The sequence below is a fragment of the Botryllus schlosseri genome, chromosome 3, assembly GCF_051294905.1.
Source record: "Botryllus schlosseri isolate E-star chromosome 3, Bs_hap1, whole genome shotgun sequence".
NCBI classification, from domain to species: Eukaryota; Metazoa; Chordata; class Ascidiacea; order Stolidobranchia; family Styelidae; genus Botryllus; species Botryllus schlosseri.
The window spans coordinates 10,279,006-10,303,593 of NC_137238.1; the positions used below are offsets into that span (position 1 = coordinate 10,279,006).

At 38.8% G+C, this 24,588-nt stretch overlaps 1 protein-coding gene and 1 long non-coding RNA gene across 3 annotated transcripts in view; one reads left to right on the forward strand and one right to left on the reverse strand.

The window, feature by feature from the left end:
• The window catches only part of LOC145434884 (uncharacterized), a 553,571-nt gene that overhangs the window by 415,920 nt on the left and 113,063 nt on the right, over nt 1-24,588 (reverse strand). The gene's annotated exons all lie outside the window — the stretch shown is intronic.
• LOC145434851 (uncharacterized) overlaps nt 1-24,588 on the forward strand; it is a 342,686-nt gene that overhangs the window by 28,541 nt on the left and 289,557 nt on the right. The window contains exons 3-6 of one of the 2 annotated variants that reach the window (XM_080312091.1): nt 1,700-1,845; nt 14,021-14,056; nt 16,279-16,437; nt 16,506-16,590. The exons of the other annotated variant lie outside the window; for it this stretch is intronic. Coding sequence (XP_080168217.1) covers nt 1,700-1,845; nt 14,021-14,056; nt 16,279-16,437; nt 16,506-16,590 — 426 coding nt within the window. The remainder of the gene's footprint in view (nt 1-1,699; nt 1,846-14,020; nt 14,057-16,278; nt 16,438-16,505; nt 16,591-24,588) is intronic. 2 annotated transcript variants of the gene reach the window in all.

The window sequence follows — 24,588 nt, forward strand, 5'->3', positions numbered from 1 at the left end:
CGCATGGGATAGAGGCTCTATATACCAGTGCCATCAAAAAACATATATTACCAACAGATCTCATTACTTTCAGTAATAAAACACGAGATCGCTTCATGCTCCTGAGCAGCTAAACTGTATACACAAACACATCGCCAAATATGCGTGCTCAAGAGGCAGAGTTAACTCGCGGTCAAGCCTTCGCCACCATTCATAATAGTCGATAAATATAGAAATAACGCATAATTCGGACGGAAACTTTGCAATTTCCTATCCCCATCCTCTCTACAGAGAAGGACAAAACCGACAACCTGACATCCGCCTCGGCGAGATATATTTCTGTGGCTATCAATAGGATGACCTGTGACGTCACTAGTAACTAGTCACTAGTGCACTGCACATGCACACATTCCGGGATAACTGAGAAGAATTATTTCGGCCAATTATATGTGCGTGTCCAATATTGCGTATCTCGATGTGCAATGTGGCGTCTCAATCGACGATTTTGAATTAGAGTGTAGTTACTGTTAAAAACGATGGATTACACTGGTCAACAAATTTCGAAAAAAAAAATCCCGTCAAAAGTTTCAAAGATCGATTTAGCTTAGTTTAAAGTTGCTGAATCCGGTTCTGCGTTCAGAATTTCTCCAGCACGTCAGATTTTTTCAGTATGAATATTTCACATTTTCACGAATTAATCAAATTTCGGCTTTCGTTAGTGACATCATCGTAAGCATACGACAGCAGCAGATCAAATATGGTTATCGAAATCATCTATCACGAAGCCTTGGTTGTAGTAGTACAGAATGAGTGAGTGTTCGGTGAACTTGAATCCCGTAAAATTACACTGGTCTACAAATTTCAAAAACAAAAATTACCCAAAAATGTTAATGATCGGACTCGGCTAATTATAGGTTGCTTAATCCGACTCTGTCGTCAGAATATCTCTATCACGTCAGATTTTTTCGATAAATTTTTCTCAATTTCAGAAATTAATAAAATTTCGGCTGTCGTTAGTGACATTACGGTCTGCTTACAACAGCAACATACCAACTATTGTTGTTGAGATCATCTACAATGATGAAACCAGGGTTGTTGCAGAACAGAATAACTGAGTTTTCGGTGAACTTGAATCCAGTGGTTCTCTATCTTCGTTCGATATGGACCTCTTTTCGACCCATATATTTATATGGTGATGTAACTATTTACAGTCGGTAGCAGTTATCATCTATATATACCACTCTTCGTTTAAAGATTGTGATTAGTAGCTCCGTACCTAATTTAGCTCCATATCTCTATGCATCCGTCCTGCAGACTTGATCGGTCAATGTATTTTGTGACAGCACATTGCTCTGTCGTAAAACGTAAAACTTTGCAAACAATAAACATTGTATAGTTGATATATTATGTAGAGGAGAATTGTTCAGTCTGGTACATGACCCGGATATCTGGATATATCATCATTGTTCTCCGCCTGTACTTATTATGCAACAATAACCTAAGATTCGTATTCAGCGCCCTCAAATTAGATATATTTGACCCAACGAAGTCCTGGCGCCAAAATCGTGTAGACCAGTGTTTACCGATATTTTCTGGATTGGATGAACTCTGTTCAGAAAGTTCCACGTCGTCCGTATATTGGATCCATGTTAAAACAGACAGATAGACAGACAGACAGACAGGCGGGCATTCATCATCTTATCTACGTTAATATTTTTAGTGATGGGAGCGACGAAAACGCATCTTTACCAGCACCAAATTCAGGGTATCGAACTTGTTTTGGTTGGTTTCCTTCCGTATCTGGAGTAGGTCCTTGCCAACTGGAAGAAAAATACTTTTGTGACGGAACATCAATGTGTGCTGGAGGTATTATTGTTACTGAATGTTACTTGTGATATATATAAGGCTCTTCTTGTACGATGATATAATTGAATTCAAGATATAATATTTACCTTACACAAATGTTAATGTGACAGTGTAGCTTCAAGATATGGTGGTGTATATAATAGGTAATTTGATATAATTGAATAGGATATTCATAATGAAATTAATCCGAATATTTTCGGCTGACACTCGTCAGGGGTAAGCGTCAGCAACTAGTAGAGAATTCAAAAGAATATCGTATATCAACAATCGATGATCTTTTTAATTCTCTAGGAGTTGCTGGGGATTACCCCTGACGAGTGTCCGCCGAACATATTATGGTTCATTTCAATATGAATATACTATTCAATTGTATACTTAAGTTCTGTACTTCCACGAAACTCTTCCAATAATGGTGATGAGTGGAGTCTGCTTTTCGAGACTCCGAATCCCTCCGACCACTTTGGTCTCTGAGGCAAACTCCCTCCGACTCCGAAGAGCTCAATCCCAGACTCTGAGATACTCCGAAGAATCTCATCAAGCATACGAAACATGCATATCGGTAGAGTTAGGCTATTCTAGGGTTACCATACGTTCTCTTCTAAGAGGATTTGTCCTCTTTTTTAACTATTTTGAAAGAATCCTCGGATGACGCCCTTTTGTCCTCTTTTTTGAGATTTTGTACCCTTTTTTGAGATTTTGTCCTCTTTCTTGAAATTTTAGGTCCGATATAGAGGAAATTGCGAGTGATATGCCGTAAATTAGCACAGAAATGACGCTACGGCGGGTATTTCGGAGTGAAGAACGGTGATTTTAGCTCTGAGCGAAAAGTTGACCTTTCCTTTTTTTTTAGTCATCCAACTGGCAATGTGGAGATTAAAACGGTATTTTGAGCTCTGAGCCTAAAGATGAACTTTTTTGTTTTAGTCAACCGATCACAAAGTGGGAAAAATTCACCGGTTTTTGCGAATTTCTCTCCGGTTTTGCAAGTCTCAAATTTCTGAAAAAGTGTCCTCTTTTTAGATTTCCAAAATATGGTAAGCCTAGGCTATTCAATAACATTGTCGACGAATCCGAAATGTATAGCTCCACTGAGAATGCACTAGAATATCATTATAGTTGTATCTGAGGAACAGAACGAAAGAAAAATAAATCAAAGATTGTACTGGCAAGCATCAGGAAGGACCTAGCAAGGGTAGCACTCAGAGAGAACACCGTTAACTTGAAGCAGTGTAAAGAAAATTCATCTGCCTTAGGAGGTATTGCATCTAAGACCGAAGGCAAATGACAAAAAAAGATTATTAGAACGGCAATACAAATCCCAGAGATTATTAAAACAACAATGGAAAACCATAGACATTATTGGAACGACTATACAAAGCACAGAAATCACTAGAATAGTAATGACAATCACAGATTAACAGCAATACAAAGCACAGACATTATTGAACAACAATGCAAATCACAGGCATTATTAGAGCAGCAACAAAAAAAATCACAGGTATCATAGTAACAGAGATCAAAGCGTTGAACGGCAAGCTCGAAAAGCAGTAACATGAAAGAGGTAATGAAAGTTATTTGCATTCAGCCACAGGATTTCATAATCATTAGAGAATCAACAGTATACTTTCACAATCATCAGTATACTCGCCATTATTATGCATCAGAGCGAAATCCTTCCAGAAGTCGCTAATTTTCTGCGTCTTCGTGGGTAACCCACTTGACGTCTACGGTGCTTCAGCCATTATATTAAAACCAGCCAGTCCTAAATCAACTACAACTAGCATCACTAAAATCGACGATCACATGGTAACGTAAATTAAGTTCTGCATCGGTATCGCGCATCGCCTTGAAACAGTTGATGGAGCTGCACTTAACAGACATGATGCATCACTGACGCATTGATGAACGCTCCTTGGAGTTGAATTCCAATTTTCAAGCTGTTACGTGATATCCGGAATTTGGAGGATGATGCTGACCAGCAGCTGAAACTTGAATGTGGTGTTGATTTTTCTTATCACATTTCATTTCATTTCTCAATCAAACTATGCTTGACCAAAACATTACATTATAGAAATTACATTATAGAAATTAAACATGGAACGGCAACGACCGATTTTGCAGCTTCGCTCCGCTTCGCCGAGGCTGGAGTGGAGAACTGTTATGCGTAAGCGACTGTAGGATTTATGGCAATCCCAAAGCTATCTTCCCTAGCGCAGAAATTATTGAATCTGGTCTTGATCGGAAGCTACTGTTGCACCGATTCCGAAAATATAAATTAAAATGATGATCAGGCACTGATCCACCTAGAATCCGCCCTCCAAGTCTGAAATATCGGCATTGTCCGAACAATCGGAAAGTCGCAACGAGTCATTGTTATGGCCATTGTGTTGCAGTTACCCGATTGCTCTGAACAATGCCGACATTTCAGACTTAGAAGACAGATTCGGTGCAACAGTAGCTATCGATCAAGACCAGATTCAATAATTTCTGCGCTAGGCAAGATAGCTTTGGGATTGCCATAAATCCTACAGTCGCTTACGCATAACAGTTCTCCACTCCAGCCTCGGCGAAGCGGAACGAAGCTACAAAATCGCTCGTTGCCGTTCCATGTCTAATTTCTATAATTACATTAAGGTAATTCAGAAGAGTTCTGGATGACTGATTACGTCAATCAATATTGAAGTGGTAGTATTAGTAGCTGCGAGCAAACCAAAGCAGACGGTTTTAGTTGTTTGATGTGGCTGTTTAGAAATTCGGGGTAAGATCAGCATACCTTGGTGATTAATGTATTGTTGGAAGAGGGCTTAGATCAGGGGCGGGCAACATACTGCCCGCGACGGGATGTTGTCCGTCCCGCGGACAGTTTCCCGTCTTACATGATAATGTGGTCCGCAGCTCCAGTCTGTCGAGATTCAACACTGCTTACTACGTCAAATTTTAGTGACTGCATGTTATTATTAGGGCTGGGCAAAATCAGGTACCTGAGCAATTCGATTCTGAATCATGAATTATGCTTCGAGTCGAATCGAGTATTCGAATATCACTCAGTATGACGTCACAACAAAATGTAAGATTTCAAAGTTCAAACATGTACCTTTTATGCCACCACAAAGAATATAATGCCTGTTATCCATCATATTAAAGATACATCGGTATTTCTTCAACCCTACCGATTTCATTGCACTTGGTGACAATGTTGTGGTAGGATCATAACTTTGAAATGTTTTCCAGTAGCGGGCATAGCTTCGTACTATATATTTCGCATGCTGCGATACGGTCAATCAAGGTGTCAAGGCTTCCACAGTAGGAAATAGTATTGAATCTATAATTCTTGTTGATATGATAATTTTCAGTAGCGAGGAGGGTATAATTTCAGTACTCTAAAAAATCGTATTTTGCTACTCGACTCAAATTATTAAAATAAATACTCGATTCAGATACGAGTACGCGTGCGAGATTGGGGCTTACACGTAAGTTCGTCGAAGCGTGAACACTTGCATTATCGGCATTTACGATGTACTCAACCCCAGGGTTGTAACCAAGTCACAAGGCTCCGAGTCACAAGTCAATCTCACTTTTATATTTTAGACTCGAGTAAAGTCGAGTCATTTTCAATTCCCACCGAGTCAAGTCCGAGTCCAAGTCAGCGAACAGAGGTTCGAGTCCGAGTCATGGTATTATGACTCGAGTCCGAGTCCAAGTCATTGTGTTGACTGCTCAGTTTCCAGTTAAAGTCTCCCTAAACCCACTTTTCTAACTCTGTTTGGTGATATTGAATATTCATATGGTTTTCATTTATAATATATCAACTTTCCTCACTTTTAGCAGTTTCTGGTCGCATTTTCAAGCACCAGTAGGCTACCAACAAACGAAATCCCAATAGTGTGTTGGCTTCGAAATTACAATGAAATGTCGGTCTTCGCCGTCTGAATCTCGAGTCAATGACTTGCTTCTAGTCATGCGCAATGACTCGAGTCCAAGTCGAGTCAATGCACAGATTGACTCTAGTCGAGTCGAGTCATTTCCGTATTTTGAGATAACGACTCGAGTCGAGTCATCCGAAAATCGTGACTCGAGTCTGACTCGAGTCGAGTCATGACTCGAGTCATTACAACCCTGCTCAACCCTAATCAATTGATATCTTGGTCAATTTGGGGTACCAGGCTTATCGAACGCCTTGGAATCATAATTAAGGATTGCGTGGTGTGTTAATTGATCACAGAGAAGTGGACATAACGGCAATTGTATGACAATGCTGTTCGCAAATCCACATTGTCTTCGTCATTATCAACGAGAAATGGCTTTGAAGTGACATTGCTGTCGTTAAAATACGTTCATTAAATGCGATTTATTCCTTTTACATGTGAATAAATGGGCAAATAATGTATCGATTCAGCAATCCGGCCAGTCAAGTACCTAATTTTCCGATATCCGGCTCGCCGAGAAGTTGCCCGCCCCTGGCTTAGATGATGCTATGCCTCTGTGAGCGGATCTTACTGGCGAAAATTCGTCGCAATGTCAATAAATCATTATAACACATTGCATAAGTTATTATTCTTTTCAATCCAGAAACTTGCTTGTTGTATGTAGGCTATATTTCTCACATATATAAAAGTAATATTGATGTAACACTTACTATCGATATTTCTCACTGCAAGTAGGGCCTACGATGAAAATTGCGAAAAGCTATCACAATAGTGGTATCGGATATTATCTTGTTTCAACTGGTACCAACGTCGGGCATACATTTTCACAAAATGGTCCTAATACTACGTTGAATTTCATCAGGATAATGGGATATAGTCCGTTATGATTACGAACTTTCTGTAAGAATCAGGATAGATAAATGTTTTGCCATAGGGAAAACCCGCTTTTTGTTGCTGATTGTAAATGTTTCGCACAAGTACCGGGGTAGCATGAAAATACGCACGGAGGAATGTGACTATCGACGACTGCAATGACAGCAACGTTAAAGATTATGGAGATCTTATCTCATAATATGATGACATTCAGCTGTGCACTCAAAGCCTGCATCTCAGGCAGGGAGCAAATGATGCACTGCGAATGATATTGTGCCCCTTCTATTTTGTGAACCACAGACACTGCTCAACGAAAATGCCTTGCTAGATCACGAGGTTACTCTCCAGTCCCTAGTTGCAGTGCAGATGGCTGATTTTTATGCACTTGGCAATCATTTTTGCATGTTACCCGTCATATTACAACTTTACAAGGTGTCAACTGTCTGTGTTTTGATTTGTAATCAATAGTGTCTTCTCGACAGAGCTATCGAAAGATTTCGGTAGCAAAAGCTACAAAACTCCGTATATTTCCGAAAAAATATCTATAGTAAACTCCGACTCCACTCCAAGTATCACAAAACTGGCAAAACTCCGCTCCGAATAGACTCAGACTCCGCTTCGATGCTCATCACTGGTAGGCACCTGTTTCAAAACCAATGCTCTCGTGTTTTGTGTCATCCATATGGGTATGATGCATGATTTTGTCATCTGAGTATGACAGGAGAGAGAGGTTTGGTCTGTATCAGCGGTTTCTGAACCTGGATTCTTAAACTGGGCTCAGCCGAATAGTTTTACGGGTTCCGTGAAACGCCAATATCATATCTGTTCTAAAAAATATGATCTGACCTAAAATCAAAGTTGAAAGCGTTAGAAACATGTCGATGGTATCCACCTTTCTTATAAATAGGGCTAGGCACAATGATTCGAGTACTCGAATCTGAATAGAGTAATAATTTTAATGATTCGAGTCGAGCAGAAGAATACGGTTTTTCGAGTACTGTAATTATACGCTTTCTCGCCGCTTGAAGTTAACGTACCATCTACAATTCTAGTTTCGATACTAATTTTCACTGTTGAAGCCTTCAAACCTTGATTGGGGTTATCGTAGCATACTAGGCTTACCATATTTTGGAAATCTAAAAAGAGGACACTTTTTCATAAATTTCCAACTTTCAAAACCGGAGTAGAATTCTCAAATACCGGTTAATTTTTCCCACTTTGTGACTGGTTAACTAAAAAAAAAGGTCATCTTTTCCGCTCAGTTTTCAAAATAACGTTTTTTACTACACATCGCCGGATGGATGACTAAAAAAAAAAAAAAAAAGGTCATCTGTTCGCTTAGAGCTAAAATCACCGTTTTTCACCCGTCTGAGCTTCACGTCTGTGCTAATATATGGCATATCACTCGCAATTTGCTCTAAATATACTCTAAATCCTAAAAAAGAGGACAAAATCTCAAAAAAGAGGACAAAAGGGCGTCCTCCGAGGACACTTTCAAAAAAGTCAAAAAAGAGGACAAATCCTCTTAAAAGAGGACGTATGGTAAGCCTATATATAGCATACGAAACATATAGTACACAGCTACTACTATAACTGGACGTATCGCATTTCCGAAGTCATGATTATCTCACAACATTGTAACCAGGTGAAATGAAAGCGGCATGGACTAAAAATACCAAAGTAACATTTATGAGATGGATAGTATGCCTTATATTATTTGTGGTGACATAAACGGTACATAATTGAACTTCGACGTATTACATTATGTTATTACGTCATAATGAGTGATACTCGAATACTCGACTCGACACGAAGCGTAAAACTTCAGAATCGAATCACTCAGGTACTCGATTTTGCCCAGCCCTACTTATAAATCCCACGCGTTCAAACAGTGACTAAAATGTTTTTGCGAAAATTACCATACAGTGATGGGTGCGTCATCTTCTTTTAGACCATCGCGTAATTTCACAATTCTTTGCCATTCCTCTTTATCGACGCGGTCAATGCAGAGTTTGATTTTCATATAGTTGTCGGCCGATATCATGAGAAAACAGTGTAAGTGTCAGATAATTTTTTTTTGGGGGGGGGAGGGCGAGCTCGAATGGGGGCCGCAAATTATTTAGAAAATTAACATAAATTAAAGCGTTTTGTTCGCTTGGGCGATTTCAATATCATTTGACATAGCAGATAGAGGGTCACGAAATAACATCTTGTAACGAAGTCATTATACAAACGGGTCCGCTCGAATATGTTTAATTATTATTTACGGGCTCTACATTTTCCAAGAAACCTAAATCAGCTCTATAATAGTTAATCTGAGACGATAAAAATTGATAACAATACAAATGCATTTTCCGATCATATTGACCGATTCAATATTTAATTATAGACAATTTTCGTGCTTGGCGCGGTTAAGCGATGTAGTCCTATAGAATTTTCGGTCAACCTAGAAAAATTCTTATAAAGACGTATTATATACCATTGGAAAGATAATTTTATCAGCTTTTCAATGATGTGTTTGGTCACTTTTTTACCTTGGGGAAAAAAAGTTATGACAAAAAACGTGCCAGGGGATAAAGCACTATTTTGCCTAACATTAAAATACAATTATAAGCTAAAATACGATACCTTCGTGTCAGAATACAACACCATAAATTGGAATATAAACCCCAGTAAGGAAAACTAACAATCGAACAGCGAAACAATGAAACATAACCTTATTTAAGAGGTATTTATCATACGTTAAAGGGGCAAAAGTTGACCGAGTCGGAGATGACACTGGTTTACAAATTTCGAAAAATAATTAGCGTCAAAAATTTCAATGATTGATTTAGGCTAATTTATGGTTGCTGAATCCGATTCTGTGCTAATAATTTCTCCATCACGTCAGATTTTTCCCTGATCAATTTTTCTCATTTTCATAAATTAATCAAATTTAAGCTTTCGTTAGTGACATCACGGTCAGCATACAATAAGAAAAATTCAAAAATTGTTATTGAAATCATCTATCATGAAACATGGGTTGTTGTAATACACTATTAGTGAGTTTTCGGTGAACTTGAATACAGTGATTCTCTATCATCGTTCAATCAGAAGCTCTTTTCGACCCATAAAATTACACTGGTAAACAAATTCAAAAACCCACACCAAATAACATATTGGAACAGAGGCAGAGATTGGTTTTAAATGGTACCGAGGCTTTTTGTTTGTGTTTTGCTATATTAAACGCCAATTCTACATACAAAAAGCTTTTAATTTTTGACGGTTTCTGTTTTTCCGTAATATTTTACTATGAACTTGAGCGGACCCCTTTTGGACTCCCCCCGTAGTTTTAGTTCATATTTAGCTCAAATATCGTACAATCGTCATATGTTTTGTACAAATGATAACTTTAAGCTAGTGATAAACAGCAACAAAATTACTTATCTTGAAAATAACAGCATTCTATTTATGTAGAAATCTGGTTGACTTTTACTATTTCAAAGCTAATTATTCAACTGTTTTTTTTCAAATACGTGGTCGTGTCTTTAAAATCTGCGGCTTCGATTTCATATCAGCGAGTGCTAGAAATCCATTTAGACAAATAATGGTGGTGGCGAATGTAATAATAAGGCAAAACACTTCTGATGACACATTTGGGTATGATCAGAACAATGATGACACCAAAATTGACAAACTATTTAATATTGAACATATAACGTCAAGCCTGTTAATTTATAACTAGCAGCTCATCTTGAAGTTATTATGGAAATGGTAATGTAGGCCTATATCGCAGGAGAAAACGGATTTTTGCGAACATTTCAAAGTCTCCGTGATTGACTTTACTTAGCCAACCATTAAGAATTTACACAATGCCCAGCAAAACACCTCTACACAGCCAAATATTTGTATCAGTGGGCTATTGGCAATTTAGCAACTAAAATAAGTTCACACAGCAGGATATTCCATCTCACACGGCCATCCTGTTGATGGGAGTTCTACTGTAATGAAGCAAAACTGCCTCGGGATTTGCCTGATTTGAAAAAGATAAATTAGGTTATCAACTATTTTGTAAATCCACTTCGCTTCGTGGACCCCCGGAAAACGCGAACCCCCGGTAGAGAACCACTGAACTAGAGTTGGTAGAAGTGATTGATGTTGCTACTCAAGTAGCACAAGTAACGACCTATATTTTCTACTCCATTAACAGTTTAAGTAGTAATTTCTAAGACACGTGAAAACGACTTCAAATGGCAGAAATATCCAAGTATATTTGGTTGGGGGAGGGTGGTCGCATACTTTCGACAGTTAGTCGGAGGTGGCTACATACGAAATCGCAACAGGTATCTTCTGGGCTAACGCAAAATGTTTATAATGACACAATACCCATTGGTAGAATATTCGAAAATATATTCAGTTACCGCGCTTTAGGGGCTGTTAAATCTACCGCATTTATGAAATCGTAGGCAGCCAACATTGTCGCGAAGCGGAGCTTTGTTTGGAATACATTCGTGTTAAAATTAATAACTGGGTGCAGTACCAAATTCCATGTCGGCAGATATCTCCATGACATTCCCAGTTGATTTACTAGTCACACAAAGCACTAAAACAAAACCCAATACAATTATTTTCCCGTATTGCCAATCACAGATGGGAATTCGGATTGCGTACATCTGTTTCGAAGCACATATGAACCCTTCGCCGATGGCTGTTATAACAGCCTTGATAGTATAATTTCTTCTTTGAAACCGAGCAAACCCCACTTGAGTGCTCCGAAAGTGCACGACGGTGGGTGCAGCTAGGTATTCTGGTAGTTACAGGCACCGTAGGCCAAAAGACTTGAGAGTGACTATCACCGCGAGGTCTAAAAGGTTGAGGACCACTGGTTTGAATGATCAGGAAAAGTGTTTACTCATGACACAACAAAAGGAATGTTACTTACAAGCTACGTACAGCTAATATGAACATTTGGGCTGTTCAAAAATAACTTTTTTCCCGGATTCCAGCCATTCACTGATTGAATTGTCAAGTTACCCTAATAAACACTGCACACCAAATTTGGTACAATTCTGACAAGAATAGATCCAATTAAAAAATTTAATTTATTGGGGAAAATTAAAAAAAAAAAAAAAAAAAATTTTTACCAACCCTATCAAATTGTTGACCTGTCTTCAAAGACGATGCAAAACAAATTTGACTCAATTCCGACCAGTAGAACGTGATTCTCGGATTATCCACCGATCAATGATAATCCGACGATCATTATTTGAATTTTTTTTTTTAATTTTCCCTGATAAATTAAAAGTTTTAATTGGATCTGTGGGGTCCTATACTTGTCAGAATTGAACCAAATTTGGTGTGCAGCGTTTTTTAGGGTAACCTAACTATTTAATCAGTGAATGGCTGTTATCCAGGAAAAAAAGTTATTTTTGAACAGCCCTAATGAACATTGTACGTCATTGCACACCTGGTCAACATGTTCTTAAGCATAAAATTGCCTGTTTATTGTGATAGCTGGTCATTGATATATTTAATGTGAATCTGGTACACGCCAGTACACCCCCATCTGAGTGGTACACCATTTTACAATTTTGGTACACGCCAGGGTGTACGATACACCCGACTGAAGATCCCTGCAATAGATAAACGCTTTTCTAGGCACTAGCCTAGTTATCAAGTATCAGTATTTGTTTATTAATATTTCCATCATTTCAAAACACCACAAAACTGCGAATGAAAGGATGGGAAGGTGTCGAAACGACTTGAAGTAGTATTTGAAATCAGACACCCATCTTGACCCAGGCGAAGTAGAGCAGAGGCATGCACACTAAATGAAAAGTAAAGCAGAGAATATAAGAGACAAGTCATAAAATGAAGTGGCATGTAGCGAAGGCGAGATCGATATTTTAGGTCGTGGTCTGGTAATCCTGTGGGCTGACTAGTAAGTTGGGATACTTTCTCGCTGGAAGTTGATTCCAAAATTCAAGTAAGTCATTACTTTTAAATAATTGCTTGAGCTCGATATCTGACTTCACGTCTAGCAACTTAATTTGAAAATTACTACGGGCAGTGACAACATTCTATGCAATAGGATTTGAAAACATTTTCATCATGGGCAAAAAGCATTCATTCCGTCAATGCGGCGTTAAGACTCATCAAAAAATCGCTGATAAGCCTGTTATATGCATTAAATGATCCATTTGTTCGATTGTCAGATACCGCGACAATATGTGCAGTGACACCACCTGCACTAAGTCTGGTGGTGAGCTGACATCAAATTTGAGTGCCGATTCAAACGCATTTAAGTGTGAGTATACTTTTTGGCGTAATATGGGTAAGGACATCGTTACTGCGCAGAGAATCGCTATTCGACAGCAGAGGCATTGGTCTCCACCCTTTCTTATAAACTCTAGATTTCAAGCCAAGCAAGGGTAATTTTTGAATATGATTTTTTTTTATTAAACTTAATTTTGCGGGTTTTTCAAACTTCAATGGGAGCCGCAAGATGGCTAGCTTGAAGTCGCATGTGGCTCTCGGAGCCGCGTTTGGTAATCACTGGTCTATTAAGGTCAAACGAAGACTTCAGACATGATGATGCGTAATGCGTGCTTTCCATATTAATTGATTTAGAAAATGTCGCTGTAATATTTCGAGGGGTGATGTTTGAAGATTTGCATCAAACTGATACGCATAGCTGTGAATATCTCTGTATCCGATAAATCAATTAGTGATGATTTATTTTAGTTTTACTGTTGGCATCATGGCCTTTTTTAATAGTTGTGGGCAAGTGGTGCACAAAATTACCGAACACCAAGGTGGGTACTCAAAAAGGATATCATATTCACGAAGTCATCCTCGTAGAGAACTTTACTTTTATTATTCCTAATCTGTCTTACTTAAATTTCGCAGAATTGTGTTATTTATTGAGATAGGCGAAGGTAGCCGGATGCAACCACTGGACCGCGTTTTGTCAACCCTTAATATTAGGGTTATCATATTTTGGAAATCTGAAATAAGAATGCTTTCTAAAAATTTCCAGACTTGCAATATCTGAGGTAAATCCGGAAAAAATGGTTAACTTTTTCCCACATCGTGGTCGGTTGCTTGACTAAAAAAATAAAAAAAGGTCAACTTTTCGGCCCTGCTCCAGACATACCCGCCTGAGCGTTAGTTCATTGCTGAGTTACTGTATCTTAGTCGGATCTTGCCCAATATTTAAACAAAATTCCCAAAAAGGAGGACAAAATGTCAAAAGAAAGGTCTTTGGGCGTCCTCCGAGGACACTTTCAAAAAAGGAAAAAGATGACAAATCATTTTAAACCCCTACTTAATATTGACCTGACTGCCCTTCTCTGCACATGCATACGATAAATTTCACCAATTCCTTGTGTTTCCAGATGCGGATGAAGGCTTATGTGGCGAGAGAAAAGAAGGTAATTCTCGGTATATAAGTTTTGTTGGATACGTAACAATCTATTTTGCCTACTGCAGGTATGTGGGGGTAAACCTTTTAGCACGAGGGCCGCATCAAGCATCTGAATCCATTAGCGGGTCTCACTATAATAGAGTTCAGAATATAAGGCAAAATGCAATCTTTTATTTGAATATTATAGTGACCGAAGACATGAAAATTTATACCCCAATAACGTCGCGACTACAGTTTGGTATTAATCCAAAATTTCTAATAAACCCAATAACTATACACATATACCGACCGGGATAGAGCAAAATTTGATGTGCATCGTACGTTATTTTCGGAAATTTAACATTTAACATTCCATCAACTGACCAATGAAATTTGAACAAACCTAGCAAGCAGCGTTCCGTTCATGGATTTGCTGATTCTGTATTCGTTTTAACTGTAGCACATAAAATGCTGAAAGCATCATAGGGCTGAGCAGAATTCTAATCCAAGAACTCAAATCTCCACCGAATATTAATTTTAATGGTTCGGTTCGAGTTGTGAGAGAGGATTTTGTGGAGCGCAGAAAATTTAAGGTCCTAGCCATAACAGTTACGTCATCAACGGGAATTACAGTTTCTTTAGACAATTTGTTACAACGTGGAATATTGTAAATCTTGATTGGTCGTGTCATAACATATGCGAAACATGTAGTACAAAGTTAAGTACGTTGATGGAAATGAATAAACTGTGAAGATCAACCCACATCATTGTAACAAAGTGCAATGAAAAATACACAATACTATCTAATGTGATGCAGAATTTACATTAGATTGTTTTGATCGCATAATTTAATGCTATCACAATCATTTTTCGGTTGCTCTATTTATCGTGCCTTAATGAATATGTCGGGAGTAAAGTGTTTCTTTTTCTATTATTATGTTGTGGTCCTTATAGCATTGTGATTATGGTATGTTTATTTTAGGCCTCCTATTTGCGACCCCAAAATGCGTGGATCCCGAGGCCGGGCTATTAAACTACCAATGAAATTTATACAATTCAATAGTAAAAAATATTTATCAATACAATGGTGATACGTACCAAGAAGAAGTTTACTCAAGACGGTCAACTAATTGGATTTGTTTTACTGATATTATCAATATTTGTTATCGCCTATCTTGAGGCCTTCAGGGACCGCACAAAATGTTGTCGTATAGGGCCACGCCGGCTATAGTTTTTTCTATCTCTACTCTCAGTAAACCTTCGCTGAACCCTTACGAGGTGGGCGTATCATATATGATATGGCATGTCTCCGACACCGATTTCTCCATGTTGACATGCCCTAGACATCGAGTACTGCGTTTTTTGAAAAGCTGAGACTTTTCCGATGTATTTGGTACCTTACTCAAAAATTTTGGTTTGTAAAAATAAACAAAAAATTAAAAATAAAATAAAATATGGTTATCACCTAAAACTTCCGGATATTTTCCGAGTGGGAAATATTGTCGGAAAATCTGCCAGAACATCAGAGGTCGACATGTACGGTTTTCTGTGTAAATTTTCACCATTTCAAACATCAAAACGTTTTCTGGAGAGTTTTCTGAGCGGAATTTGTAAATTTTGGTCACGCTTCAGTGATTTTCAAGATCTAAGTCAAGTGCAAGTGCAAATTCAGTCGGCAATTGAGTCATAAACAGGTTTACTATGCCTGCAAATGGTTGGATATGACAAAAGACAGCATATCACGTTGTTTTATGCCATAAACCGGACTGTACTAGCCGATTGAGTCCTGATCATGAACTTGACCTTGATGACCACTCACTGACCACGCCCATTTGTAAATTTTATATGTATTTTCCATTTTTCGATATCTGACGAACCGCGCGGTTTACAACCATTGTTGACGGCTTGTTTGAAACCAGGCAACAGTGGCTACGCACTGAAGCATCACATTCCTCTCTCTGACGCCATCCTGTGGGTCAGCCTTGAAAATTGAGAGAGAGAGAGATTTTTTTGGGGGAAAAGCTTGTTTATTTAAACTTATTAAAAAACCTCAGACATGTCATGGGGTGTCGATCAAGGGTGGAATCGGTAGAGGGCTATACTCCGCCCACTTTTAAACCGGAACGGCCCAGATTCAAGTCCTGGTAGGGTCACGGTGAGAATTTGAAAAGTGAAGGTCAAATCTGCGAAATATGGCCCCACCTCGTAAGGGTTAATGACCACGGGCTAATAAAATGAAATTTATTAAAGATCATCTTGACAACGTTACATTTCGCTGCTTCGGACATACCGCGTTGAGTGTCGCTATTGCCAAGGTCTGCGATGGAAAGTTTGATTGTACTGATATGACCGACGAATGCCTCTGTCAATCGACTGAACGTCCGGAGATTTGTGAAAGAATAGAACGGGGTAATGAATTCATCTATGTTGTGTTGAGATTATCACCCTTGTAATCCACATATATTTATTTCTGTCAGACGGACATGAGCTGAATCTTCGATGCTATGAATCAATCAATTCAAAACGTGTCAATGTCATTGCAGCCCGCTTGTGCGATATCAGGTAAGCTTTTTAGGTCAACTCATTGCCATATTGTTAGTCATATAATGCTCATCGACATTGTATACCCGATGAAAGCGATACGGTCTACAGACTCTGACAACTAGATAACACTGGTCGACATTTTTCAACTTTTTTTCCTTTTTTTAGAATGAATATTTGTGTTTACCTAATTTAACGATGCTGATTCCGAATTTGCCACCAGAAGTCACCCACCACGTCACACTTTTTCGAAAAACACGATTGAGGATTTTACTAAAAAACGCCTCTATCAGGTGCCCATTTGCCCGTTTAGATCCGTATATGATTCGAAATACATCCTACAAAGCTCTCAACTTACTTTATTGGATATAGGTTTACTATCTCAAACTAATCCCTCCAAATAAAAAGGTTCCTTAGTATTTCCAAGAAATTTAAATGCAACTTTAATGAGGGAGAGTCATTTATTTTTTCCAAATCCGCCATCCTAATAAGAAACAGATGGTTTTGGTGAATATTATGATTTGAGATCCGGCAAATACACCCTCTTTAACTGTAATAGCACTCAAGTGAAGAAACGTTTCGTGAATGTATTTAGAACGTGCACTCTCTTTGATCAGAGCTTTTAAAAACTTTTTCATGAGATACAGTTTAATATACAATGGTGGAATACAACATTAGATCTGACGATAAGAGCAGCAGACTCTAAACATTTTAAAGCCTGGTGTAAGATACTCCCTCACTGGCCACTTACGTTTAATTCAATTAATTCAAATTCGTTTAATTCAACTGTCCCATTCACACATAAAACAAGGATACGTTGTAGTTCTAGATCGTTGAACCAGCAGCATATTTATGAGTTCAAAATCGTCTCAAAATTTTACACGTTTGAGTACTTTATTCCAAATTTGATATTTTCGTAAGACCTCTTGATGCCAGTTGTACCAGCTACAGGGATAAAAGCACATTGATTTGTATTGTGTGACAAAACAGTTTTTAGGCTTGATGAATAAATAAAGAGGCTAGAATTCACGTTTCCCAATGTCTCTAGGAGACCTTGAACATAGACACAATATACTAAAGAGGGTTTGCCGGAAAATATGAATGTGTATTCACTATCACGATGCATATACCAAGCAAAAGTGGTAACAGTGCCAAGTAGGCTATATGTTTTACTTTCAATTTGGAACCTACAATAAGAGTAAATTCATTTGGCAAATTCAAATTTAGGACACAGTTATTTTGTTCAGCTTGATTCAACTTTATATAGCTGCTGTTCACCATCACACACATGCTGAGAACATTCTTCAGAAAAAGACTCTTCACTGAGAGAATCTCCTTCACTGCTGGTAAAACATTTGAAGGCAATGCAATTGTAACATCTGACCCATGAGAAATCGATCCTATTGCGCAAGTCAAATTGGATATTGAATTTTATGCTGATTTTTGACATTGAATAAATTAAAAAACATGAGCAAAAGTAACAATATCTTCCATATCCATGTGGCTGTCTCCAAACCATTTTGGACCACCAAATGGTAAATAGTTTTGTTTTCAAATGCTTCACACCCTCAATGTCGCTGTATTATTCATTCATTTTGCTGTGCATACCTCCTCTTTACATCGCCTAGGCCCAGGTCTGATTTCAGTTTTATGATGTCTGATTTCAAAGACTACTCCAAGTCGTTTCGACGCTTTCCTATCTTTTCACTGTATCGCAGTCTTGTGATATTTTGAAAGGAAGAAAATATTAGTAAATTAATACTAATATCAAAAACTAGGCCTAGATAATCACTTTTTTACATACTTATGAAAAGTGACTTTACGTCTACTTGAGTAGAAATTCACGCCATTACTTCTACTTCAACTTGAGTAGACATTAATGCCGTTACTTCTACTTCTACTTGAGTACCTGTGATAAGTACTTTAACCATCTCTGGTGTCGTCACAATGGTGTTAGCGATGACCAAACAGCAAGAAATACGTCACAGAACAGGCTGTTTAGCATTAATATATGAAAAATTTAAATCACAAAAAATAGTGACGTGAGAGAAAAAAGCGACTTCATATTCGTAACCAGCGTACGAAAATTGACTTAATAGTGATCATTTTGGCGAGAAAAGAAAAATCGACCAGTGTAATTTTAGTTGACGAATTATACTTTTTATAAAGCAGTGAAAGCAACCGAAGGGGCGAGAAACCACCTGAGAAAAAATAATAGTTCTTGAACTTGGAATGAGTTCAGTTCTTGCTGAATCTTTTAACAACGGCAATATTATTAATTCTTACGACTTAAATTTCATAATTGCGTATGTATGTATGTATAGGGGGGAGGGGGTGCTTTTCGGCAAACCGAGGTCTCTTGCACTATGACTTTTCATTTGTTTGTTTTGGGGTATTCATGGTGTTTGTCGACTACTATGGGCATTTACATCAGGTCGATATTCTTCTTATTTTTCCGTAACTGCCGACTTATAGCACGGCCCACATCTAGGCTTTTGTAAGACACAGCTGACGCGGATGAGGTGGCGAGGAGGAGCCTAGGTAAACCTCCAACACTTAGGTATCGGAATTCGGAAGTCGACCTCGGTCGGACTCGAACCCGCACCCATTGGTGTTGCAGCCGCGGATTATACCACTGCGCTATCTCGCCACATGACTGTTCATTAATACAACTAGAAGTCCCTAGTGGACAACATAACGAAGTCTAACAGTGACTGTATACCTTGCAAGGACTTTTCAATAGGCTAGCGCGCTCAACGAAAGTGAATATTGTGTCTATGAGCGGATTGAACCAGATGAACCCTGGATCGATCGTAGCGATTGCATGATGTAACAAAATGCTAAAGTGTCTGTGGTTGATTACATGTGTCACACATTTCAAGTCTATTTAGACGAGCGTTTAGTCTACAATACCCCGTTTGCATCCGAATGAGAATGGACGATTCTCTACGGGAGAGTCGCGGCATGATCGTATGATCATCGATATACTTGGAAAAATTCGTCGATATTGCGATTCAATGTCGATTCGATTACAGTGATTATCCAATTTAGTTTTGCAGGATTCGTGGATTAGGTTCTTGCTTCGTATGTAGATATGTCATGCTTTTCCATGTTGTCTGATCGATCGTGTGCTGCGTCTCGCGCTAGTTGATCAGCCTTCTCGTTGAAACCAACTTCTTGTGTCCAGGTATTCATATCATCGAAATTGCTTTCTTATTGAAGACCAAGACCTTGTTGCGTTGTTGTATATCTACGACGATGATATTCGCTGTATAGGTCGTGCTAATTTCTGTCAGTGCGCGTTCGCTGTCTGAAAAAAATCGTGATATTAGAATTACCGTAACCCAGTCCAACGCTGCTCTTGTTGCAATAAGCGCTGTTTAAAATGTCGACAATGCGTCTATTTGTCTCTGGTCCCAAGAGTGATTATTCCTGTCCAGGTAGAAGGCAGCTCAACATGGCTTATCATTCTCTGACCCATCTGTATAGATTTTATCGAGTCAGCGTAATGATCGTCAATATGCTGTTCGCACTACCGTTCGACGATTTCGAGATATATTATACCCCTAATCAATGATTCAGTTTTCAAGTCAATCGAGTACCTGAAATATAGGAGCATGTTTCTTCAGCATGTTAAATGTAACAGAATTTCCCGAGTCTGGAAAGATTTCATGCCATGATTCCTGTGTAATTGATTGACATGGATGGGAATCGTGAGCTAAAATGACCGACGTATATGTTGAGCATGTCTGGAGATGTCTAAGGTGCATAGGCATTGCTCTGCACGAATGTTGTAGTGCGTACATCGGGGTAATTTTCATTGCTCCGCAACATATTCGGAGCGCGGTTTTCCGGATAGTGGCATTGGGTCTTCTGAGATACTTCGGGGAGAACATGTAAACTGCCATGCAGTATTCGATGACCGACCTTACCAACACCCTAGAGCAGTGGTTCTCAACCGGTGTGCCGCGGCACACTAGTGTGCCAATTGGACTGCTCAGGTGTGCCGCGAGCAGATGTGGTGAACTATGTCGAGGTATGACAAAAATCCAAATTTTAAGTATGTTATTGTTGGTGTTTCTATTGAATTTACCCGATCAAGACACTCGATGTACAATCCGATGCAGTGAACAGATATAAGGATGTCGAGACGACCATAGTTACGGTATCTCAATCTGGTCATGGATTGAGTCTTTCTGTGGGAATATTATTGTAAAGACGCTCCGAGCACAGCAACGTTTAGGGCGGAGAATCTCATAAATCTGCGACGTTTCGTAACTTGGCACTGCATTGCCATGAATCAAACTGGGGCCTCCGCTGTCAATGGGTGTGATACGCCAATTTTCCCACATATCGTAGCATTTAGTATGGTGATACCTAGGGCGTTTTTTTTTTTTGACATGTCAAAATTTGTCAAAATTTGGTCAAAATTGTAGCGTTAGGTCAAAATTTGTCAAAATTGTAGCGTTAGGTCAACATTTTTTTGACGTCTGCATTTCGTTTGTATCGTAGATTTTGCACTATCATTTGATATTTCACAGCTTTTAGCCTACTTTACAGGCCTACCGTGGTAAACAGTTAATTGTCTGCTCATAATGAATCATAAACGGTCAAATAACACAAATAGTAGACATGGTATTATGGTCAAAGTACCGCAATATCCTAATTGTAGAAAAACTTCTTGGGCATTGCATCGTTCTTATATTGAGAAGCGCAGGCTAAAAAATTGTGATGTAGACATCATTGTCAGAATGAAGCAACACGGTAGGCTATGTCACCAGAAGTGTATGCACAACTTGAGTGTTGTCAGTCAAAAACTGCTGCTGTCGTACGTCCTTGGCAACTGCTGTTGAACGTCATTGGCAAGTTTCTTAGTAAGGACATGCACTTTCTACCCAAGAATGTAGGAAAGTATCTCTCGTTGTACTACATTTTCTTTCCACCATAATGCGTATTGTAACAACTGGAATTCTTCATATGGGCAGATTTCGTTGAAATAATGTTTTTTTCAGGTAAAAAGTTGACTGTTTCTCAGCCAAAAACGTTATTTAAGGCCGAACTACTTCGTTAGGACAGTCAGTTCCAACCAGAAATGAAGATAAGTGGTACAATTTTAACATTATGTGGGAAAACACCTAATTTGCATACGTTAGGTCAAAATTCAGTTTGTTTAGGTCAAAATCTTCTTTTTTTAGGTAGAAAACAAACCGCCCTAGTGATAACTAAACTCGGGCAATTGCACCTCTGTAACACTGTGGTTGCTGCTATACGCATGCTGGTAGTTTGCCTGTGCCGTAAGCCAAAAGAGTTCAGAACCACTGTGCTAGTGTGCCACATATTATTCTTCATTTCTAAAGTGTGCCGCGAGGTCAAAAAGGTTGAGAACCACTGCCCTAGAGCATGGCCGCGCAACATAAGGCCCGCGGCGGGATTTTGTCCGGCCCGCCGACAGATAGCGGTCTTACTTGATGATGTGGCCCGCGTCACCCTCAACAGCCATGGTCCCTAACCTATTTGCTTTCATTCCCCACTGCCCAAAACTTCTACTCTTAAAAAATACCCCTCCATACCAGTTGGTCTTACGTTTAGCGGGGACTTGCTATTGGAAAAGTGTAAAGAAAGCAGATGATATGCAACAAATAAAACATTTCAACGAACGGTAATACAAAAAAAAATACTACAGTTAGCCTCGCAATACTACTAATGATGCTGTTGTTTTGCGAAAATGAGTTTTTTAAACATAACGCAATATAATTTTCAAAACAAACATTCCATGGCAGTCATCTTGTAACGGTAATCGCGCACGTGTCTCTGTAAACATGTAAATTGTAAACTATACTGTATATAATGTTCAACAAATGCGTCTATTCCCACCAGAAACCATTGAATTCCTCCAAAAGGTTATATCCTCGGTCTTTTTAGTAGACGGAGTCCTCATTTGTTGCACCATGATTCTGTAACGGTTAATGGCTCTTGGATCGCGGTTCTTATTTTATCGAAACTGAAATCAGATTCCCAGATGCATACATCATCTGCAAATACGTTTATATTAGTTTTAATCGTTTCGGGGAAATCGTTCATCATTCCGGAATACAGTAACGGACTTGAAACGCTTCCTGTCCGACAAATTATTTCCTACACCAACCTGAAATGTGCGGTTATGAAGACATCGCAAGAGTTTCCCGGGTACTGCATACTGACCGAACAAAACCATGGCCACAAACAAATGGTCCATTAATCGTCAATATTGACACCAAATGACACCATCCCCATTTCACCGCGACATTTGGCGATTACTACGCCGTAGTCCACCAGTGCAACCTTATATAAGCGCTAACCAAACACCACATTAGCCTAGTTTTCCATCTACTACTTAGCGCCTGGCGGATGTAAATACACAATAAAGCGAACGGACACTCTTGCTATTTCTGCGCCCAATTTCTCCTCGTTCCTTTTGAGGAGAGAAACAGTCGGAAGCGTTTACGGATCGTGAATTCCCGGCTTAAGGGTGATCCTTCCTCTAATTCTCAGTACCTTGAAAATTGAGAACACTGTTGTTGCAAAATGCATACCAATTTGAAATTTACAGCATTCTAATTATTTTAGTTATGGCCCGTGAATCGTTACAAGCGCGGTGAACATAAGAATTATCATTATACTTCAACTACAAATATAACATCTAGCAATACTTTGAATAAAATAATTGAGAATTCTTTTATGTTGATCCAGTCCCGATAGATGAAATATATCATAGAATTTGCTCAAAAATGTCGTATAATTTGACAGACTCCAAAATATTCTCAAAGTGCACCTTTAAAAAATTTAATTTCAAGACACCCATTATTTTAATATTCAAAGTTTGATGGGGAAGCGAGTGGCGCAGTTGGTTAAGCGCCAGCGTCACGACACCAATGGCAGTGGTTCGAATCCCGGTTCGTAACAACTTCTATGTGTCGGAGGTTTTCTGGGCTCCTCACCGCCGATCCCGCTGCGCTAGCAGTGTATTGAAAAAGCCCAGAAACAGAGTATAAGCCACGCTCTTATAAAAAGTCGGCAGCCGTGACACGAAAGACGGACGCATGCACGAGGATATGACTGAAGAGTGAATGAAAGAGTGATTGAAAGACGTCCCATGATCAAGCTGAAGATGAATATGTGCATTCATAACTGTACCAAATCAATGCAACTAAACTGTACAATAAATCTGTGTTGTGACGCACAAGGCCTAAACGGCGATAAGCGTCACTGTAGTTGTGTGTGTAATAATAATAATAATAATAAAAGTTTGATGGCTTTACAAATACAAGCAAACGGTTTGTATCACAATTGACAATTCTGTAGAAAACGCTGTGAGACATGTCAGTACCCTAAAACGTTTCTCTGACACGCACATTGTTATCGGTCTATACAAATAAATTTTGTGCATAGGCCTACGACTATCACGTGAAGCATAAACAAAACTGTGTGCAGATGCTCAAGTCTCACAAAAATGCTGAATCTACACCAGTGCGCTATCAATTGGAGGTTCACAAATTTTATCATAGCAGCGATCCGATGCTTACATACACAGTACATACAAAATATGTAATGACTTTAAATGGAGGGTTCAACACAACTCAATTTTGAAAGAACGCAAACTATTTGAGAATACCTGCAGTGTCATATCATAGTCATACCGACACGAATTTTGGACGCATGACAGTCACGCGAAGCAACTCTCGAAATCTCACAAAAATACTGGTAATCTATACTAGTGCGCTATCAAGTTTAGGTTTGAAAAGTGCATCATGACACAGATCCAATGTTTACATCCACAATAAATACACACTATATATTTTTCGACCTAAACTGGATGGTCCAACACGACTGAATTGTGGATCAAAGCCCAATATTTGAGAGTCCCCGCAGTATCATATCATAGTCATAAAATACCGGCGCGAAATTCCGAACATCGATCAATAAGAGATATGGAACATTCATCTGACTTCAACAAACTGTGTAACATATGGCCTGACAAGC